Source organism: Saimiri boliviensis, chromosome 18, assembly GCF_048565385.1.
Source record: "Saimiri boliviensis isolate mSaiBol1 chromosome 18, mSaiBol1.pri, whole genome shotgun sequence".
NCBI lineage: Eukaryota > Metazoa > Chordata > Mammalia > Primates > Cebidae > Saimiri > Saimiri boliviensis.
Window position 1 is genome coordinate 9,323,350 of NC_133466.1, and position 19,872 is coordinate 9,343,221.

The 19,872-nt window shown below is 45.9% G+C and overlaps 1 protein-coding gene across 1 annotated transcript in view; it reads right to left on the reverse strand.

Annotated features, from left to right (window-relative positions):
• Positions 1-214: 214 nt before the first annotated feature.
• Positions 215-19,872, reverse strand: part of CHAF1B (chromatin assembly factor 1 subunit B) — a 31,754-nt gene continuing 12,096 nt past the window's right edge. Inside the window, exons 8-14 of the mRNA XM_010338289.2 lie at positions 16,908-17,001; positions 10,995-11,064; positions 10,372-10,463; positions 6,700-6,841; positions 4,010-4,441; positions 1,310-1,404; positions 215-743 (exon numbers count right to left, since the gene is read on the reverse strand). Coding sequence (XP_010336591.1) covers positions 652-743; positions 1,310-1,404; positions 4,010-4,441; positions 6,700-6,841; positions 10,372-10,463; positions 10,995-11,064; positions 16,908-17,001 — 1,017 coding nt within the window. The 3' untranslated portion in view covers positions 215-651. The remainder of the gene's footprint in view (positions 744-1,309; positions 1,405-4,009; positions 4,442-6,699; positions 6,842-10,371; positions 10,464-10,994; positions 11,065-16,907; positions 17,002-19,872) is intronic.

Sequence of the window (19,872 nt, forward strand, 5' to 3'; positions counted from 1 at the left end):
CCTATTGAGATATCAAATTGTATATGAAATAAAATCTCAACTCTCTCTTTAGAATAAATAGATTCATAAAAATGCTAAGGAAATGTACTACAACATTAGCAAGGGTTACTTCTGGTGTGAAGATGATGGGGGATTCCTATCTTTTTCACTTCATTTAGTTACGAACTTAACAGAATGAGCACTATTACCTTTAAAATCAGAAAACAAACACAACCACCTTCCAAAGTTTAATCAATCAACTCCTTAGAAGTGAAATGTAACAATCACTTCAAATACTCTAAAATGCAACAGAGTGAAATCTCATTACTTTCTCATCTCCCTAATTCTAATTTAAACGGAGCCCCTCCATGAAGCGTGTGCACTTTCAGAGTGATGCCAGGAAGACTCGCTCATTTTCACACTGGATAACGTTGAACTGCTCCAGATTCAGAAACTCATCAAAGAGAGGATTTACTATATTAAAACATTCACGTCCCCAAATTAAAAATGGATATTGAATACACCATATTTCTGGAGAAAATTCAGTACACAGGCCACTTCTGTTAGTGCCTGTCCCACTCCGTGGAAGCCCTGGTCTCAGGCATCTCCAGCTTCGCCACCTCCCCGCACAGACAGGGGCCTGGCAGGCATCCAGCAGAAGGCAAGGTCCATTCAAGGGTCTGGACTTTCCGTATCTCCTTTGTTTTCATCGAGTCTGGGCCGCTTTAGCTCTGGGGGACTGCCCTGAGCATCTCCAGGCGTCTCTGCAACATTAACAAACATAAGGTTGGGAAATAAATGAAGAATTCTGGAAGCCCAGGGCTGACATTTACAAAATACCGATTCAAGACATGGAACTGAACCACCTGGGAAGATCCCATACTGTTACAAGGGAAGGATCTGTACAGTGGTTCTCAAACAGGAGTGATTTTGCCTCTCAAGGGACAGTGGGCAATGTCTGGTGACATTTTAGAACGTTATGGACAAGAAATAGCACCCAGGGCTGCTGCTAAACATCCTATAATACACAGGGCAGCCCCCCACAACAAAGAATTACCTGGCCCAAAAGGTCAACAGTCATAGGTAGAGAAACCTGATCTAAACGGTCTCCTACGGAACCCACTACCGGGCTCACTGGGAGCTCTCACTGGCCAGGTGGTCTCCCTGCTGAGGCCTCAACAGGCAGCCAGTGGCTTTAAACAATGGTTCCAATAAGATGATCCTTGCTCTCTCAGAACTGACTTAAAATTAGATGGCATTAATTTCCAAAAGAACAAAAGAAAAGCTATTCTACCTTTAATTACATTAAACCAGTAACAGTATCACTTACCTGACTGAATTTCTTCTGTAGAACGGATGGAAATTACACTGGTTGGTACAGAATTTGGTGGAGTGTCTGTCTTTAAGGGTGTTAAGTTTATTCTCCTTGATTAAAAAAAAAAGTAAAGGGGTGCATGGCTCATTAGTATCACAGCAATTGTTTATGTTTATACCCACTTTCAAAACTACCAAAGGAAATACTTACATTTTCAGCTGAACATGTGGTTCACGACATTAAGTGGTGAGATGTGCCCACTTGTTTAGTAACTGAGGATTACACTCGTGTAGTAAGTGAAACCATCACAATTATGACAGTCAACTGAAACCATACCCAGTCATCTCAAAGTCTCAAAACCTGTGTTCTGTTAATTACCCATGGTCTTGTGAACACTCTGCTGGCTGCTGTATAAGGTAGTCAGATATGGTTTCTATATATGAAAAGCACCAAAACACAGATAATACTTTTTAAAAATCCAGACTCTTGGGCCAGGCAAGGTGGCTCACACCTATAATCCCAGAATTTTGGGAGGCCAAGGTGGGCAGATCACTTGAGGTCAGGAGTTTGCACCCAGCCTGGCCAACATGGCAAAATCCCACCTCTACTAAAAATACAAAAAATCAGCCAGGCATGGTGGCATGAGCCTATAATCCCAGCTACTTGAGAGGCTGAGGCAGAAGAATTACTAGAACCCAGGAGGCGGAGGTTGCAGTGAGCTGAGAGCGCACTACGGCACTCCAGCCTGGGCAACAGAGCAAGACCCTGTCTTAAATGAATGAATGAATGAATGAATGAATAAATAAATACCCAGAGTCTTAATTTTCAACAACTATTCTTGTTTTTAAAAGATTACAGGCCAGGCACGGTGGCTCACACCTGTAATCCCAGTACTTTGGGAGGCTGAGGCAGGCAGCTCACCTGAGGTCAGGAATTCGAGACCGGCCTGGGCAACAGGGTGAAACCCCATCTCTATTAAAATACAAAGTTAGCTGGGCCTGGTAGTGCATGCCTGTGATCCCAGCTACTCGGGAGGCTGAGGCAGGAGAATCACTTGAACTGGGGAGGCAGAGGTTGCAGTGAGCCGAGATTGAGCCATTGCACTCCAGCCTGGGCAACAAGAGTGAAACTCCGACTCAAAAAAAAAAAAAAAAGAAGATTACAACTTCAAGAAGCTTGGTAAATAAATCAGAAGAAATTAAGAGGGAGAAAATAATTTAATACCAAAGATAGTTCAAGAAATACTTTCTATCATCTAAAAAGAAATAGAAAAATTTTAAAATACATTGCTAATCTGCAGAACAAGAGATTTTAAAAGAGCAGTAAAGTTAGCGATCCATACACATATCGTGAACTTGTAAATGAAGACCTGTGGGCACAGGTGAGGCTGAGAGGCACAGGGCACACTTGTCTAGCTCGCCATCCCCACCACTCCCCTGTGTCCCCCTGCCACAACCCTCCTCCTGACTCAGTTGATGGGGAAGGCTGGGAGTCACAGGGCTTAATGGAGAAGGAACTATACAAGGTCACAGGGTAACTGGACATCAGCCGCAAGGGCAGGAAGGAAACGGGAGGCTGCGCTGCCTCATGGCAGAGGGCCTGCTAAGCAGCTCTGTATCCGGCAGGAGTAGCCGACATAGGATGCCAGCCACACTGACGTGGGCAGGGACAAAACAACTCTGCACCTCCCCGGGGACTGCCTGTTATCAGATTAAGACCCCCATTTCTCATGAGCCAGGCTGCTGGAAACATCAAACGTGGTCTCAGAAAGACACTCCTGGAACTGCCTACAGCCTGGGCAGGACAGCAGAAATAAAAATTGGGACCCAATTCTTGTTCCTGGGGGCTCATAACCAGCAGGAGAAACTGAAGCATCGAAGCACCTGCTATGGAATACGATGTGTGGTGACAAGGGAAGGGCTGACGGGCCGCAAAGACTGCAAACAGAGAGGGTACATTCAAAGGGGTCTTTCAGGAGACTCCTGGAGTCACCAAGAGGAACAGATGATCTGGGCTTCCCCAGGGAAGGGAAGGACAGAGGCCTCAAAGGGGAGAGTGTGCTCTGGGAAGATAGCATTCCGGGCTGGGCTAGAGACGAAGGCCACGGACTGAGGAGAGAGAATGGCCATAGTCCTGGACGACAGGCTGCAACCAAATCACAGTCCGTGTGTGTGCCTAGGAGCCTGGGCTTTACGTGACAGGCAGGAAATGGAGGAACAGACAGAGGCCTGTAGGCAAGAAATGACACTCTTGGATTTGAACTTAAGAATCTCTCTGGCAGCAGGCAAGGTGGCTCACACCTGTAATCCCAGTACTTTAGGAGGCCACAGCAGGCAGATAACCAGAGATTGGGAGTTTGAGACAAGCCTGACCAACATGGAAGAACTCCATCTCTACTAAAAATACAAAACTAGCCAGGCATGGTGACGCATGCCTGTAATCACGGCTACTCGGGAGGCTGAAGCAGGAGAATTGCTTGAATCTGGGAGGTGGAGGCTGCAGTGAGCTGAGATGGCACCATTTCACTCCAACCGGGGCAACAAGAGCGAAACTCCATCTCAAAAAAAAAAAAAAAGGGAATCTCTCTGGCAATGGCAACCCACTGGTATAAAGTATTCGCTGCCTGAAATTCCACCTCCAGCACGTTGGGAGTGTTCTGTTTGCATTTCATGTTTCATTTTGCAATGACAGTTTCTGGTTCCAGTAAGTTCTTACCGGGGCGTTGTCTTGCTCCAGGCTTGCAGTGTGTTCAGAGTGACCCTCCGGGATGGGTGGGCTTTTGTGTTTTGACTACTGGGCTGCAAGCTCTTCTCCTCTGAAGGCCGGGGCAAGGAGCTTTTGACAGCAGGAGTGACAGAGGGAGAGTCCCTGACGGCTGCTTGGGCTGGGGCCTGTCTGGCCTGTGGGGGGCTTGTGCTGGGGCTGCTGGAGTCTTGGGTTCTGCTGGCAGCGGTTCCCTCTACCAGTCTGGGTCCTGGCGAAGACCCTCGAGGTGTCTGACTCTTGGTTTTCTTTGCTGTATCAGGAGTTCTCATGCTCAAAACTGGCTTCTCTTTCAAAGGAATTCCAAGTTCATCTTTCTCAAATGTCACAAACGAGCAGTAACCGTCCGTGGAAGAAATGGCCAGGAAGGCGCCATCACTGGACCTTTGTCCCCAAAACAGGGAAAAGTTAGAGACCTTACCAACATGCTCACATCTAGTTAGAAGAGGGAAGTTCAAGCTAAATCACAAGTTTTTGTTGAAGGCAAAAACTAGGGAAAAGATACAACTAGAAAAGAGTGTGACAGCTCCTCACTCGAGGAGTTTCATTGCGATTTCCTGAGTCGCTGCAACTGACCTGTGCTACTAGCAATTTTCACTTTAGTAGGCTGGGCACAGTGGCTCACACCTACAATCCCAGCACTTTGGGAGGCCAAGGCAGGCAGATCATTTGAGGTCAGGAGTTCAAGACCAGCCTGGCCAACATGGTGAAACCCTGTCTGTACTACAAATCCAAAAAAATTAGCTGGGCATGGTGGCACATGCCTGTCCCAGCTACTTGGGAGGCTGAGGCAGCAGGAGAATTGCTTGAAACCAGGAGGCGGAAGTTGCAGTGAGCTGAGATTGTGCCACTCTAGCCTAGGTGACAGAGCAAGCTCCATCTCAAAAAACAAAACAAAACAAAACAAAAACTCACCCTGGGCCAAGCAGGCTGTGGGGGTTGACTGAAAGGTGGCAGAAGGGCAGTGATGAGTGACATCCTCTGGACAGGCCGAGCTTTGGGTAATTCCCTGTCCTGGGCAGCAGGGGCACGCAGGGAAGGGCTTCCTCCCAGAGGGCCTGAGGAGTTCCCAAATGGTCAGGGAGTCCACAGTGCCTCCCTTCAGTGTATCAGAGTCCAGTTAACCCCACAGGGCCATCTGAATGCCATTAAAACCCACCAGTGTGAAAATAAGCAGCAAGTATTGTGGCAAACTAGAAACGGCTTTCCTTTTAATACTGATTTTTTAAAAAACAAAATTGGACCAGGCATGGTGGCTCACACCTGTAATCCCAGCACTTCGAAGGCCGGGGTGGGAGGATCACTTGAGCCCCGGAGTTTGAGACCAGCCTGGACAATGTGGCGAAACCTCGTCTCTACTAAAACCAGAAGAATTAGCCAGGCGTAGTAGTGCACACCTGTAATCCCAGCTACCTGAGAGGCTGAGGCATGAAAACTGCTTGAACCTGAGGGTGGAGGTTGCAGTGAAACGAGATCACACCACTGCACTCTAGCCTGGGCAACAGAGTCAGATTCAGTCACAAAAAAATAAATAGGCCGGGCGTGGTGGCTCAAGCCTGTAATCCCAGCACTTTGGGAGGCCGAGGCGGGTGGATCACGAGGTCAAGAGATCGAGACCATCCTGGTCAACATGGTGAAACCCCGTCTCTACTAAAAATACTAAAAAATTAGCTGGGCATGGTGGCGTGTGCCTGTAATCCCAGCTACTCAGGAGGCTGAGGCAGGAGAATTGCCTGAACCCAGGAGGCGGAGGTTGTGGTGAGCCGAGATCGCGCCATTGCACTCCAGCCTGGGCAACGAGAGCGAAACTCCGTCTCAAAAAAAAAAAAATAAATAAAATAAATAAATAAACAAATAAGAAACAAAATAGGGCTAGGCGCGGTGGCTAACACCTGTAATCCCAGCACTTTGGGAGGCCAAGGCGGGCAGATCACAAGGTCAAGAGATTGAGATCATCCTGGCCAACATGGTGAAACCCCATCTCTACTAAAAGTACAAAAAAATTAGCTGGGCGTGGTGGCATGCACCTGTAGTCCCAGCTACTCGGGAGGCTGAGGCAGGAGAATTGCTTGAACCCAGGAGGCAGAGGTTGCAGTGAGCCAAGGTCGCATCACTGCACTCCAGCCTGGCGCCTGGTGACAGAGTGAGACTCCGTCTCAAAAAAAAAAGAAACAGACCGGGCGCGGTGGCTCAAGCCTGTCATCCCAGCACTTTGGGAGGCCGAGGCAGGTGGATCACGAGGTCAAGAGATCGAGGCCATCCTGGTCAACATGGTGAAACCCCGTCTCTACTAAAAATACAAAAAAAATTAGCTGGGCATGGTGGCACGTGCCTGTAATCCCAGCTACTCAGGAGGCTGAGGCAGGAGAATTGCCTGAACCCAGGAAGCGGAGGTTGTGGTGAGCCGAGATCGCGCCATTGCACTCCAGCCTGGGTAACAAGAGTGAAACTCCGTCTCAAAAAAATAAATAAATAAAAATAATAATAATAATAAAATAAAAATTAAAAAAAAAGAAACGAAATAGGTGAATATGGCACCCAAAGCCATCTTTGGTAATAAAATACTCCCTAACCCCAGGGTCTGTTCCAGGTTAACGGCCACGGTCTCCTTCACTCACTCTCCCTTCTTAGCAGCCACTCACCATGAAATGTCACTGAGGGTGTGGTAATGTATGTTAGACACATAACCAAAAGGGAAGGACTGCTGGGTATCGTACAGAAGCACGGAGTCCTCCGAAGCCACGGCGAACACCAGGCGGTAGGGCAGACTCATCAGCTCCACACCTGGGGGTCGGGGACAGAGACAAAGTAAAACTGCAGAAACAAGGCTTCTGGCTGGGCGCAGTGGCTCACACCTAGAATCCCAGCAATTTGGAAGGCTGAGCTGGGTGCTCGAGCTCAGGAGTTTGAGACCAGCCTAAGCAACATGGCAAAACCCTGTCTCTACCAAAAATACAAAAATTAGCCAGGCTTGGGAGCACATGCCTGTAGTCCCAGCTACTCTGGAGGCTGAGGTGGTAGAATCACGGAGCCTGGGAATTTAAGGCTGAGGTGAGCCACGATCACACCACTGCAGACCACTGCACTGTGAATCGCTGGAGCCTGGGAAGTTAAGGCTGAGGCGAGCCATGATCGCACCACTGCACACCACTGCACTGTGAATCGCTGGAGCCTGGGAAGTTAAGGCTGAGGCGAGCCACAATCACATCACTGCACTCCACTGTGCTTTGCTGGGTGACGGAGTGAGACTCTGCCTCAATAAGTAAATAAATAGCAAAGCTCTTAAAGGAAACAAATAACTAATTCCCCAGCAAAGCCCTCTCTCCAGGGGGACCTAAATGACACAGTTTTACAAAAAGCTAGTTTACCACATGCTTTACAAAAAAAATTCAGATCTTGGTATTATTTATACCTGACCACAAGAATAAAAAGAACATTCAAGAACCAGTGAGGACAGTGTACCAGGAACCAAGAGTCATGGGAACAGAAGGGCCAAAAAAGTAGGGAAAACAAACATGTGTGACAAAGGCAAGTCAATCTGAGAGTCTGCTTTCTTTAAGGAAATTTAAGAGTTACTCAGCAACATTGTATCTAGTGCTATTTATTCATTCACATAAAGGATCAAAATTTAAAAACAGCTTCTGCTTCCAGCACTGAAGAAAAAGGGATCAGATTTGCCCTCCTACCTGAAAAAATCCTAAAATACCAGGCAGTCTTTTGAAACACTGGCAATGAAGGATAGTGATCCTTCAGAGAACCGAAGCAAATGAGCTAAGTCCTACCATTTCTTCAACTTACTGCCTGGAGAGTTTCCAGGCCTTGTAAAGGCAGAGGAGCCAGGCAGAGCCCAGCAGATGCCCAGAGCTGAGAAGATGGAGCTGGGAGTCCAGTTAAGGCCAAGGCAGCTGGAGTCACAGGGCAGAGGACCATAGACAAGGGCCGCGGAGAGCGAGGGCCAGAGACAAGAGCTGCAGAGAGCGAGCTCCAGAGGCCTTCAAGGTCCCTCTGGGGTCACTGGCTGTGTGCTGATCTGTGCATGCATGAGCAGATCTGAGGCTGGAGAAAGAACATCAGAAAGAACAATCCCCGAAGCCCACAAAGGGCCGACAGTGTGTATTCCCCCAGCTGGAGCAGACAACCTTGTATTTCACAGGGCCCAGATTAGAGTACATGGAAGGCTTTGCCTCAGGAGTGGGGAAAATTAGCCCTAGACTAAATGCTGCCTAACAAAGCTTAAAAACAAGACCTAAAAGCAGCTAAATATTTCTAAGTAACTACTGCATCCCAGAATAAACCTCAAGAATATTTGTAAGAATAGACCAGCCGGGCGCGGTGGCTCAAGCCTGTAATCCCAGCACTTGGGGAGGCCGAGGGAGGCAGATCACCTGAGGTCAGAAGTTCGAGACCAGCCTGGCCAACACAGTGAAACACCATCTCTACTAAAAATACGAAAATCAGCCAAGCATGGTGGTGCATGCCTATAGTTCTAGCTACTTAGGAGGCTGAGGTAGGAGAATCTCTTGAACCCAGGAGGTAGAGGCTGCAGTGAGCTGAGATTGTGCCACCACACTCCAGCCTTGGCGGCAGAGCAAGACTCTGTTTCAAAAAAAAAAAAAAGAATTTTTATAGGAGTAAAAATACATCCAGCATCCATTAAGATACCAGACATTGCATTTTAATGTTAGATTAAAATTCAATGTCTAGTATCTAATCAAAAAGTACCAGGCAAGCAAAGAAACAGGAAGATATGAACCACAATGAGGAAAAAAAAAAGAAATCTAACCTGTATGCAAGGACATTAAAAGAGCTATTACAACTGCATTCTATATGCTTAAGAAGCGAGAGGAAACTGAGGGACCATCACCTGAGGTCAGGAGTTCAAGACCAGCTTGGCCAAAATGGCAAAACCCCGTGTCTACTAAAAATACAAAAATTAGCTGGGCGTGGTAGTGCACACCTGTAATCCCAGTTACTTGGGAGACTGAGGCAGGAGAATAAGTTGAACCTGGGAGGTGGAGGTTGCAGTGAGCCGAGATTGCACCACTGCACTCCAGCCTGCTGGGCGACAAGAATGAAACTCCTTTTCACCAAAAAAAAAAAAAGAAAGAAAGAAAGAAAGAAGCAAGAAAGAGGAAAGATGGAGCATGGAGAGACAGGGAATATACAAGGAAGATCCAAAGTGAACCTCTGAGAAATGAGAACCACAACGACAAAAAACACACTAGACGGGACCAAGGGCAGAGCATGCAGAAGAAGGGGATACCGAACTGAAAACACAGCTATAGAGACTTCCAAAATCTAACACTGGAAGACAAAAAAAAAGTAAGCAGTATCAAAAGCCAGGAAATAATTTCAAAGGACCTAATACAATATATGTGTAATAGGAGTATTTGAATAAGAGAAGGGGGATGACAGAAATAATATTTGAAGGAATAATGGCTGAAACTTCCCAAACGAAATATAAATTATAAACCCATAGATCTATGAAGTTCAATGAACCACAAGCACAAGAAAACATAAAGAAAATGGCCAGCCACAGCGGCTCATGCCTGTAATCCCAGCACTTTGGGAGTCCAAGCCAGGCAGATCATTTGAGTTCAGGAGTTTGAGACCAACCTGGCCAACATGGCAAAACCTCATCTCTACTAAAAATAGAAAAGTTAGCCTGGTGTGGTGGCATATGCCTGCAATCCCAGCTACTCTGGAGGCTAGATGAAAGAATCCCTTGAACCTAGGAAGCAGAGGTTGCAGTGAGCTGAGATCACACCACTGCACTCCAGCCTGGACAACAGAGTGAGACTCCATCTCAAAGAAAGAAAGAAAGAAAATTGATAATCAGAGACATAGACAAAAGGAGTACTTCTATTCTTTTTAAAGTGCCTTAAGCAAGAAAATATATCCTGAAAAAAGAAAAAAAACCTGACATGTATTTTTATAACCTCAGTCTTTGCTCCAGCTTTTAAGAATAACTGAACTGGGCCAGGCACGGTGGCGCACACCTGTGATCCCAGCACTTTGGGAGGCCAAGGCAGGTGGATCGCTTGAGTCCAGGAGTTAAAGACCAGCCTTGGCAACATGCTGAAACTCCATCACTACCAAAAATACGAAAATTAACCAGCCTCATAACCTGGTCTCAAAATAAATAAATAAATAGACTTAAATGCAAAAATAAAATAAAATATTTTAAAAATAACTAAACTGAACCAAACCCACATGCCCGCCTTTCCCCATAAGACAGAATCCAAACCGCCATCCCACTCTGGTGGCCTGTTTTAGAGAGAAAACATAACACAGCCCTGAAGCTCTGAGGATACCTGTTTCCACCACCGGCCTCAGTTCAAAGTAGACTGGACAGCAGCGAACAGCAAGAGTGGCTTTTCCAGGACATGGAAGATGAGCGACGGGCCTAATGGATTAATTGCAGTTTTAGGAAAAGGCACTGTGACTCAGCAAAAGCAAAAATAAAAGGTAAATATTTCAGCAGGGCACAGTGGCTCATGCCTGTAATCTCAGCACTTTGGGAGGAGGAGGTGGGCAAATCACCTGAGGTCAGGAGTTTAAGACCAGCCTGGCCAATATGACAAAACCCCATCTCTACTAAAAAAAGAAAAATACAGGCCAGGTGCAGTGGCTCATGCCTATAATCCCTGCACTTCGGAAGGCTGAGGCGAACAGATCACTTGAGGTCAGGAGTTCGAGACCAGCCTGGCCAACATAGTGAAACTTGGTCTCTACTAAAAATACCAAAATTAGCTGGGGGTGGTGGAGGGCACCTGGAATCCCAGCTACTCAAGAGGCTGAGGCAGGAGAACCACTTGAACCTGGGAGGCAGAGGTTGCAGTGAGCTGAGATCATGCCATTCCACTCCAGCCTGGGCAACAAAAGCAAAACTCCATCTCAAAAAACAGAGTAATTAAGTATTTCCTCAACTGCATACCTTTTAAGATTCTTCCTGGAGAAAACGTAAGTGGTATTCGTTACATTTTCACCGGATTCCACACATCCAGCTGGGAGCAGGGAAGGGAGAGGAAAGAAGAGTCATTGCTTTAGCAAGCTGTTCACCAACAGAAGCTCAAGAGCCTTTACTTTTGGTTTGCAAAACAGTTCCCCTGAAGTTATATTCTCTGGACAGGGTTGTGACTAACAAAAACAAATATTCCCAGCCAGGCACAGTGGCTCATGCCTATAATCCTAGCACTTTGGGAGGCCAAGGTGGGTGGATCACAAGGTCAGAGAATGAGACCGTCCTGGCCAACATGGTGAAACTCTGTCTCTACTAATAACATAAAAGTAAGTGGGTGTGGTGGTACCTACCTGTAATCCCAGCTACTTGGGAGGCTGAGGCACGAGAATAGCTTGAACCCAGGAAGCAGAGGTTGCAGTGAGCCAAGATCACGCCACTGCACTCCAGCCTGGGTGACAGAGCGAGACTATGTCTCAAAAAAAAAAAAAAAAAAAAAAAAAATTCTAGCACTGTCTGGTCTCAGCCCTTTCCCCAGTTCTACCCACCTGGCATCTCCACCTACCTGTGGGCTGCCCCTGGGGACCTGGTTCTGATTGTGCGCTGGAAGAACATAGGGAGCCCTTGCCATAGGGCACCTTTGAGCCTACAGGCAGTTCCTCAATTGAAGCACCATGACTAGATCCAGCTGCCCAGGCTCCCCGCTAGGACCCATCTCTATTCCATGGATTCCAGCCTCGGTTGCCATCCAAAGGATGAGACTGCCTTTCCCCGACTGCCCTATCCAGCCATGAGGCTGCCAGGAGACCTCACCCTCTGCCGAAACCTCCAGCCTCCTTCAGGGCCTGACTTTGCTGTGGGGAACAGCCCCCATCTGAGAGCTCTTCTCCACTCACCCATGCTGTATTAAAGCAGTTCAGTCCTGTCAGAGTGACCATCAAACATGGCTGCTCTTGGAAATATCTCCCCGTTTTATGTCCATATTTCTTGATACATATACGCACATATAACTTTACATATGACCATTTCACATCCACTAGGGAGGGCAGTAGACAGTGTCAGTAGTCTTAATACATTCTACATAGCTACCCTCTTTTTGTTTTTCCTTTTGAGATGGAGTCTCACTCTGTCACCCAGGCTACAGGACAGCAGCACGATCTTGGCTCACTGCAACCTCCACCTCCCAGAATCAAGCAATTCTCCTGCCTCAGTCTCCTGAGTAGCTGGGATTACAGGCACCTGCCACGATGCCCAGCTAATTTTTGCATTTTTTAGTAGAGACGGGGTTTCACTATGTTGGCCAGGGTGGTCTCGAACTCCTGACCTCAAGTGATCTGCCTACCTCAGCCTCCCAAAGTGCGGGGATTACAGGCATGAGCCACTGCGCCCAGCCCCCTCTTTTCATCCCACTCCATTTCTTCCATCCCCAAGAAATCCATTTCAACATTCAACGCACCATTCTGTGATCTGTATATTTCCTCCATGCTCACATACTCATTACAACCAGCTATAACTCAATCACATATATACCTCTATGACGGTTTTTTATTGAGTCCATTTGTTTTACAAAACAGGGTATTACTGATACTTTTCCTTATTTTGCTTGTCTCAGTCAACTACTCATGAACGTTAACTTGCATAGCACTGATGCATTCTTTTCTTATAGCTGCATGTAATATTGACTGCAAGATTCATCCACCCAATCTCTGTTAATGAGTATTTCTTTCCTTTTGGTTTTTTACCACTATAAACAATGCCTGCAATAAGCATCCTTAAACATACACTCTTATACACTATGCTCTCATTTCTAAAGGAATTGGTCTCAGATGCGGGACAGATGGACTGGAGCTTCATGCATTTAGCTGTTCCCAGGCTGCTTTCCAAAACGGCTGGAACAATTCACCTTCCCACCAGCAATACCCACGTTCTACATGCCCATCAGCAACCGGCATTGCTTGTTCCAGTCAGAAGGGAATAAAACAAAGTCTCTGACTCTCACGCCACTATATTTTGTATTTCCCTATTATTGAGTTCAGAGCCTTTTCTTATATCTGCTGAAAGTACAGACTTGCTCTTTCTGTATCCTTTAGTCATTTTTCCTTTTGGGTTTTTCTTTTTTTGTTATCAGTTTGGAAGGGCTCATTGTCGACGATCTATATGAGCTTTCTCTTCTCTAGACCACATATTATTTCCCAGCTCCATCCTTTGTCCACTGATCTTGCTCACTGTACCGTCCGTCATAGGATACAGTCACATGGGTCTATTACTTCCTTAAGAGCGTCTGGGTTTCCAGTCTTAATTGGGTCCTCCTACATTTCCTTACAAGAGTTTTCTATTTTTACCTTTTGTGTTTAAGTACTGAATTCACCTGGAATTTATTTTTTACATAGAGGCAAGGGGTTCACTTTTATCTTCTTCCATGTAGCTGGCTACCCCAGCACTACGCATTCAATAATAAGAGTCTTCCTTCACAAGATCCATTTCCTGCACAACATGGTGATTATGGTTCATACAATGTATTACATTCCTGAAAAATGCTGACAGAGTAGATATAAAGTGTTCTCACCACAGAAATCCTAATTATGTGAGATCATGCTATGCTGGTTAGCCAGATTTAGTCATTCCACAACATATATATAATTCAAAACATCATGTCCTACACGACTGCATACAATTTCATCCGTCAATTAAAAAAAAAGTTGGGGCCAGGCACAGTGGCTCATGCCTGTAATCCCAACACTTTGGGAGGCCGAGGCGGGCGGATCATGAGGTCAAAAGATTAAGACCATCCTTCCCAACAGGATGAAACCCCATTATCTACTAAGAATAAAAAAAAAATCAGCTGGGCATGGTGGCATGTGCCTGTAATCCCAGCTACCCAGGAGGCTGAGGCAGGAGAATCGCTTGAACCCAGGAAGCGGAGGCTGCAGTGAGCTGAGATCACGCCACTGCACTCCAGCCTGGTAACAGAGCAAGACTCTGTCTCAAAAAAAAAAAAAAAAAAAAAAAAAGAGGCCGGGCACAGGGACTCATGCCTGTAATCCCAGCACTTTGGGAGGTAAAGGCAGGTAGATCACCTGAGGTCAGGAGTTTGAGACCACCCTGGCCAACATGGTGAAACCTTCTCTCTATTAAAAATACAGAAATTAGCTAGGCATGGTGGTAGGCTCCTGTAATCCCAGTTACTCGGGAGGCTGAGGCAGGAGAATCACTTGAACCCAGGAGATGGAGGTTGCAGTGAGCTGAGATTGCGTCATTGTACTCCGGCCTGGGCGACAAGCGCAAAACTCTGGCTCAAAAAAAAGAGGAATAGGTCTTCATCCAATCTCAATACTTCCCAGCCGCCTTAATGACATATTCTTGTCCTATCTGCCTTGAGTGTCTAATTCTCGAGGATTATTTAAGTGACATATAATTAATTACAAACAAGTAATAGATTCTCTCCACTGGAACACCACCTGCAGTCATATATTAACTTGCCTTATATCCTAAGATCTTTTTCTAGATTCTACGCTCTGGTCCACTCATCTATTTGTTTGGTCCTATAGGAACACTGTATTGATTGGATAAAAGTAGTGTTACACTATCTTCTGACATGCCGAGAGGCAAATGCCCTCCCAAGTATCTCTGATTTTCTTTCATACTTCCTTGGCTATTCTTCAGCATTTATTCTACTAAACAAAGCTAAGACTTCATCCAATTAAAAAAAAAAAAAAAAAAAACTTTAATGCAATTCTAATCGGAAATGAAATTGCTATGCTAATTTTTAGAACATTATATATCTTTCCATTTGTCCAGAACTTGTTTTATAACCTTCAATAAGATCTTCTAGGCTTCTCCATAAAGGTCCTGTCTCCTTCTTATTAAATTTACTTCTGGCTGGGTGTGGTGGCTCACATCTGTAGTCCCAGCTCTTTGGGAGGCTGAGGTGGGAGAGTTCCTTGAGTCCAGGAGTTTGAGACCCGCCTGGGCAACATAGCAAGACCTCGTCTCTCTCCAAAAATTTAAAAATTAGCTGGGCATGGTGCTACATGCCTGTGGTCCCAGGTACTAGGGAGGCTGAGGTGGGAGGATTCCCTGAACTCAGGAAATCAAGGCTGCAGTGATGCAGTGAGCCATGACCACACTGTACTCCAGCCTGGGTGACAGAGACCCTGTCTAAAAAATAAAAAAAAAATTCCTCTGTATATTTTGCATACTTTGCATTACTATGAATGGAATCTTTTTCATCCTTCCATTTCTAAGTACTCACTGCCAATATAGAAGATACAGATTTTTATATATTTTACAATATCTAGCCAACTTATCAAATTCTTTTGAAAATTCTAATAGCATTTTTTAAATCTCTTGGATTTTCTAGAAATACAATCCTATTGCAGTTTTTATCTCTTCTTTTCCAATCTGTGTAATTTCCTTTTTCTGTTTTCCTGCACTAAGAACACAAAGAACAAAGCACAAAGCAGTGATAACAGACATCCATTTGCTACTTGATTTTAATTGAAAATATTTTTAGAGTGGCCATTTAGTAAAGGGTTTGCTACTGAGGCAGGGCAAGGTGGCTCACAACTGTAACCTGTAATCTCAGCACTTTGGGAGGCCAAGGTGGGCAGATCACCTGAAGTCAGGAGTTTGAGACCAGCCTGGCCAACATGGCGAAACCCCATCTCTACTAAAAATGCAAAAATTATCTGGTCGTGGTGATGGGCACCAGTAATCCCAGCTACTCAGGAGGCTGAGTCAATAGAATTCACTTGAACCCAGGAGCTGGAGGCTACAGTGAGCCAAGATGGTGCCACTGCATTCCAGCTTGGGTGACAGAGAGAGACTCCATTTAAAAAATATATATTAAAAAAATGTATTACTGGGTTTAGTGAGTAACGTTTAATGATGAATGTTTAATAATTAACTTTAGTAAATAACCTAAACAACTAGTTTTTCTTGATCCTGAGACTTCCTAAGCCAAAGTGTCATTCCCACATGTTCCAGTGTTCTTTAAAACCTCACCCACACGGCAGCATGTGTGTGATTCACACCCTTCTCAGGCCCTCCCTGGCCCAGCTGGGAGGGGACTCAGTGGCAGACCTGCCCTGTGCCCCCGCATTTGGCCCAACCCTGGTCAGTGTTGTCATCTGTATGCACAGGATGGTCCTGGAGCCATGGAGATGAGCAGGCATCGTTCTCTAAGAACACTCTGGCCTCAGTGCTACCTAGCCTTATCTTGCTGGGCTGAGCCTCTCACCTTTTTAGGGACAAGAAAACTTGGCTGACCTTTTTGTTGAGACAAAGTTTTGCTCTTGTTCCCCAGGCTGGAATGCAACGCCGTGATCTCGGCTCACCACAACCTCTGCCTCCCAGGTTCAAGCGATTCTCCTGCCTCAGCCTCCTGAGTAGCTGGGATTATTGGCAGGCACCACCATGCCCCACTAATTTTTTGTATTTTTAGTACAGACAGGTTTTCTCCATGTTGGTCAGGCTAGTCTCAAACTCCTGACCTCAGGTAGTCTGCCCACCTTGGCCTCCCAAAGTGCTAAGATTACAGGCGTGAGCCACCAAGCCCAGCCAAAGGTTAAATTATCTAAGAGAAAATGCCTATCACTTTAATCTTACAACTCTCAAACTTGCCTGCACATTAGAATCACTGGGAAATCTTTTTAAAATTTCCAAAGCCAGGCCACCCAGACCAATTACACTACTCTGGGGGAGGGACATAGGGTCCAAGGTCTTTTTGAAGCTTCCCTGGAGGTTCCAATGGGCAGGCAAGTCGGGGACTCCTGCAAGCTGGGGACCCCTGCTCTGATCAGCATTCACTGAGCTGATAAGCAGCGTAAAACAGGAGCAGACATTCCTGCTTGGCCATCCTTCCCTTAAATCCGAAGCTACGAAACACACCTGGCGTGAGGAGCAAAGATCCATCAGGAGTGAAACTCAGTCTTCGGAAGAACGACTTCATGCTATCGTCGTGAAACATCCGGTAGCTTCTTGCCTGCCGCACAAAAAATTTATTTTTATTATTATTTTTTATTATTTGGTTGGTTTGTTTCTTCTCTACACACAAAGTTTAAACATTTTTCCAAATCTTCACACTCACAATAAAGGTTTCCCAAATGCTGTATGTTCCTATGGTTTCCTTTATAGTGTCATTTACTGTTGACATAATCATAAATCAAACTGAAATATATTTCAAATCAAGTAACTGTGCAATACTGCAAAGGTAATCATTCATGAAAACTGACCATACATTTTTGTTAGGTAAAGCTGTATGTATATATGGGTGTTTTATGTCCTTCTAAAATTATTATTATTATTATTATTATTATTATTTTTGAGACGGAGTTTCGCTCTTCTTACCCAGGCTGGAGTGCAATGGCGCAATCTCGGCTCACCGCAACCTCCACCTCCTGGGTTCAGGCAATTCTCCTGCCTCAGCCTCCTGAATAGCTGGGATTACAGGCATGCGCCACCATGCCCAGCTAATTTTTTGTATTTTTAGTAGAGACGGGGTTTCACCATGTTGACCAGGATGGTCTCGATCTCTTGACCTTGTGATCCACCCACCTCGGCCTCCCAAAGTACTGGGATTACAGGCTTGAGCCACCGTGCCTGGCCTCTAAAATTATTTTTAAAAACTCTTAAGAACACAAACCACAGGGTCAAGAGTGGGTCAACTGGGACTTGAGACTGGGAGACAGAGGGAAGATGACCAGGAGACCTTTGCTTTCTGTCTGTGTGGATTCATTTAGAATTTCCAACTGAATGCACTCTATTTATTTATTTTTATTTTTATTTTTTGAGACAGAGTCTTGCTCTGTCGCCAGGCTGGGGTGCAAGGGCACAATTTTGGCTCACTGAAACCTCCACCTTCCGGATTCAAGCAATTCTCCTGCCTCAGCCTCCCAAGTAGCTGGGACTACAAGCACATGCCACCATACCCAGCTAATTTTTGTATTTGTAGTGGAGATGGGTTTCACCATGTTGGCCAAGATGGTCTCCATCTCTCGACCTCATGATCCACCCACCTTGGCCTCCCAAAGTGCTGGGATTACAGGCCATGAGCCACCGTGCCCAGCCTATTTATTTAGAGACAGCGTCTTGTTCTGTCACCCAGGCTAGAGTGCAGTGGCGCAATCATAGGTCACTGCAACCTAGAACTTCTGGGCTCAATCCTCCCACCTCAGCCCCCTGAGTAGCAAGGACTACAGGCACATGTCACCACCTCCAGCTATTAATAAATGTATCCTTTTAAAAAAGAAAATAGTGGATTATTAAACTGGTTATCATTAATCTTTCCAAACAACATTTCTTGAACACCTGTCTAGCATAGGTCTTACTTAAACATTTTATAAACATCAAGCATGTGCTGGGCATGATGGCTCACACCTGTAATACCAGCACTTTGGGAAGCTGAGGCAGGCAGATCACTTGAGGCCAGGAGTTTGAAACCAGCCTGGCCAACATAGGAAAACCCCATCTCTACTAAAAATACAGCTATTATCCAAGCATAGTGGCACATGCCTGTAATCCCAGCTACTCGGGAGGCTGAGGCAAGAGAAACACTTAAACCTGGGAGGCGAAGGTTGCAGTGAGCCAAGATCACACCACTGCACTCCAGCTTAGGAGACAGAGCCAGACATTGTCTCAACAACATGCATGCATTTTTAATTCTTAAGAACACAAGGAAGCAGGCATTACTATTATTTATTTGTTTATTTATTTTGAGATGGCATTTCACTCTTGTTGCCCAGGCTGGAGGGCAATGGCGCAATCTCAACTCACCGCAACTTCCACCTCCCAGGTTCAAGCAATTCTCCCGCCTCAGCCTCTGGAGTAGCTGGCACTACAGGCATGTGCCACTATGCCCAGCTAATTTCCGTATTTTTAGTAGAGACAGGGTTTCACCATGTTAGCCAGGCTAGTCTTGAACTCCTGACCTCAGATGATCTGCCCGCCTGCACCTCCTAAATTGCTGGGATTACAGGGGTGAGCCACTGCACCCAGCTGGCATTACTATGCTTACTTCACAGGTGTGACCTCTCAGTGCCTGTCAGCAGCCAGCCCACACTGCCTTACCCTGCTTCCTTGGAGGGATTTGCACCAAGTTCCCACGTGGAGCCAGTAACCAGCTTACTCCCCTGTACCTCAATGCCTGCCTCAGTAGCCTTGAGTCCTTTAGGACTAGAGTCCTATTTTCATTTGCCAATTCTTTCAAAATCAAAATCCTTCCTATTCCTAAATACCAGCGTTTTGGCTGCATCTCTGCCGTCTGCTACCAAAGCTCTCTATCTACCTGCCAAGATAGTAGTAAACTGAATGCTGCCAGACAGATCCAACGCTGGACCGCCTGTCTTCTCTCGCCTCGTGTAGGGATCTTCCCAAATCAGTAGTGACCAGCCCTCACTGCATCTGAGAATCATGGCGGCCCTACCTACCTCCAACCAAGTGAATCACACCACTCAGGCTGGGGCCAAGGCATCCATATTTTTATTTTTATTTTTATTAATTAAGTTATTTATATGATATTGAGTTTCGCTCTTGTCACCCAGGCTGAAGTGCAATGGCGCCATCTCAGCTCACAGCAACCTCCACCTTCCGGGTTCAAGCAATTCTCCTGCCTCAGCCTCCTCAGTAGCTGGGATTACAGGCGCACGCCACCATACCCAGCTAATTTTGTATTTTTAGTAGAGACGGGGTTTCACCATGTTGGTCAGGCTGGTCCCAAACTCCTGACCTCAGGTGATCTGCCCACCTCAGCCTCCCAAAATGCTGGGATTACAGGTGTGAGCCACCATGCCCAGCCTTATTTTTGAAATAGAGTCTCACTCTATCATCCAGACTGGAGTGTAGTGGCATAATCTCA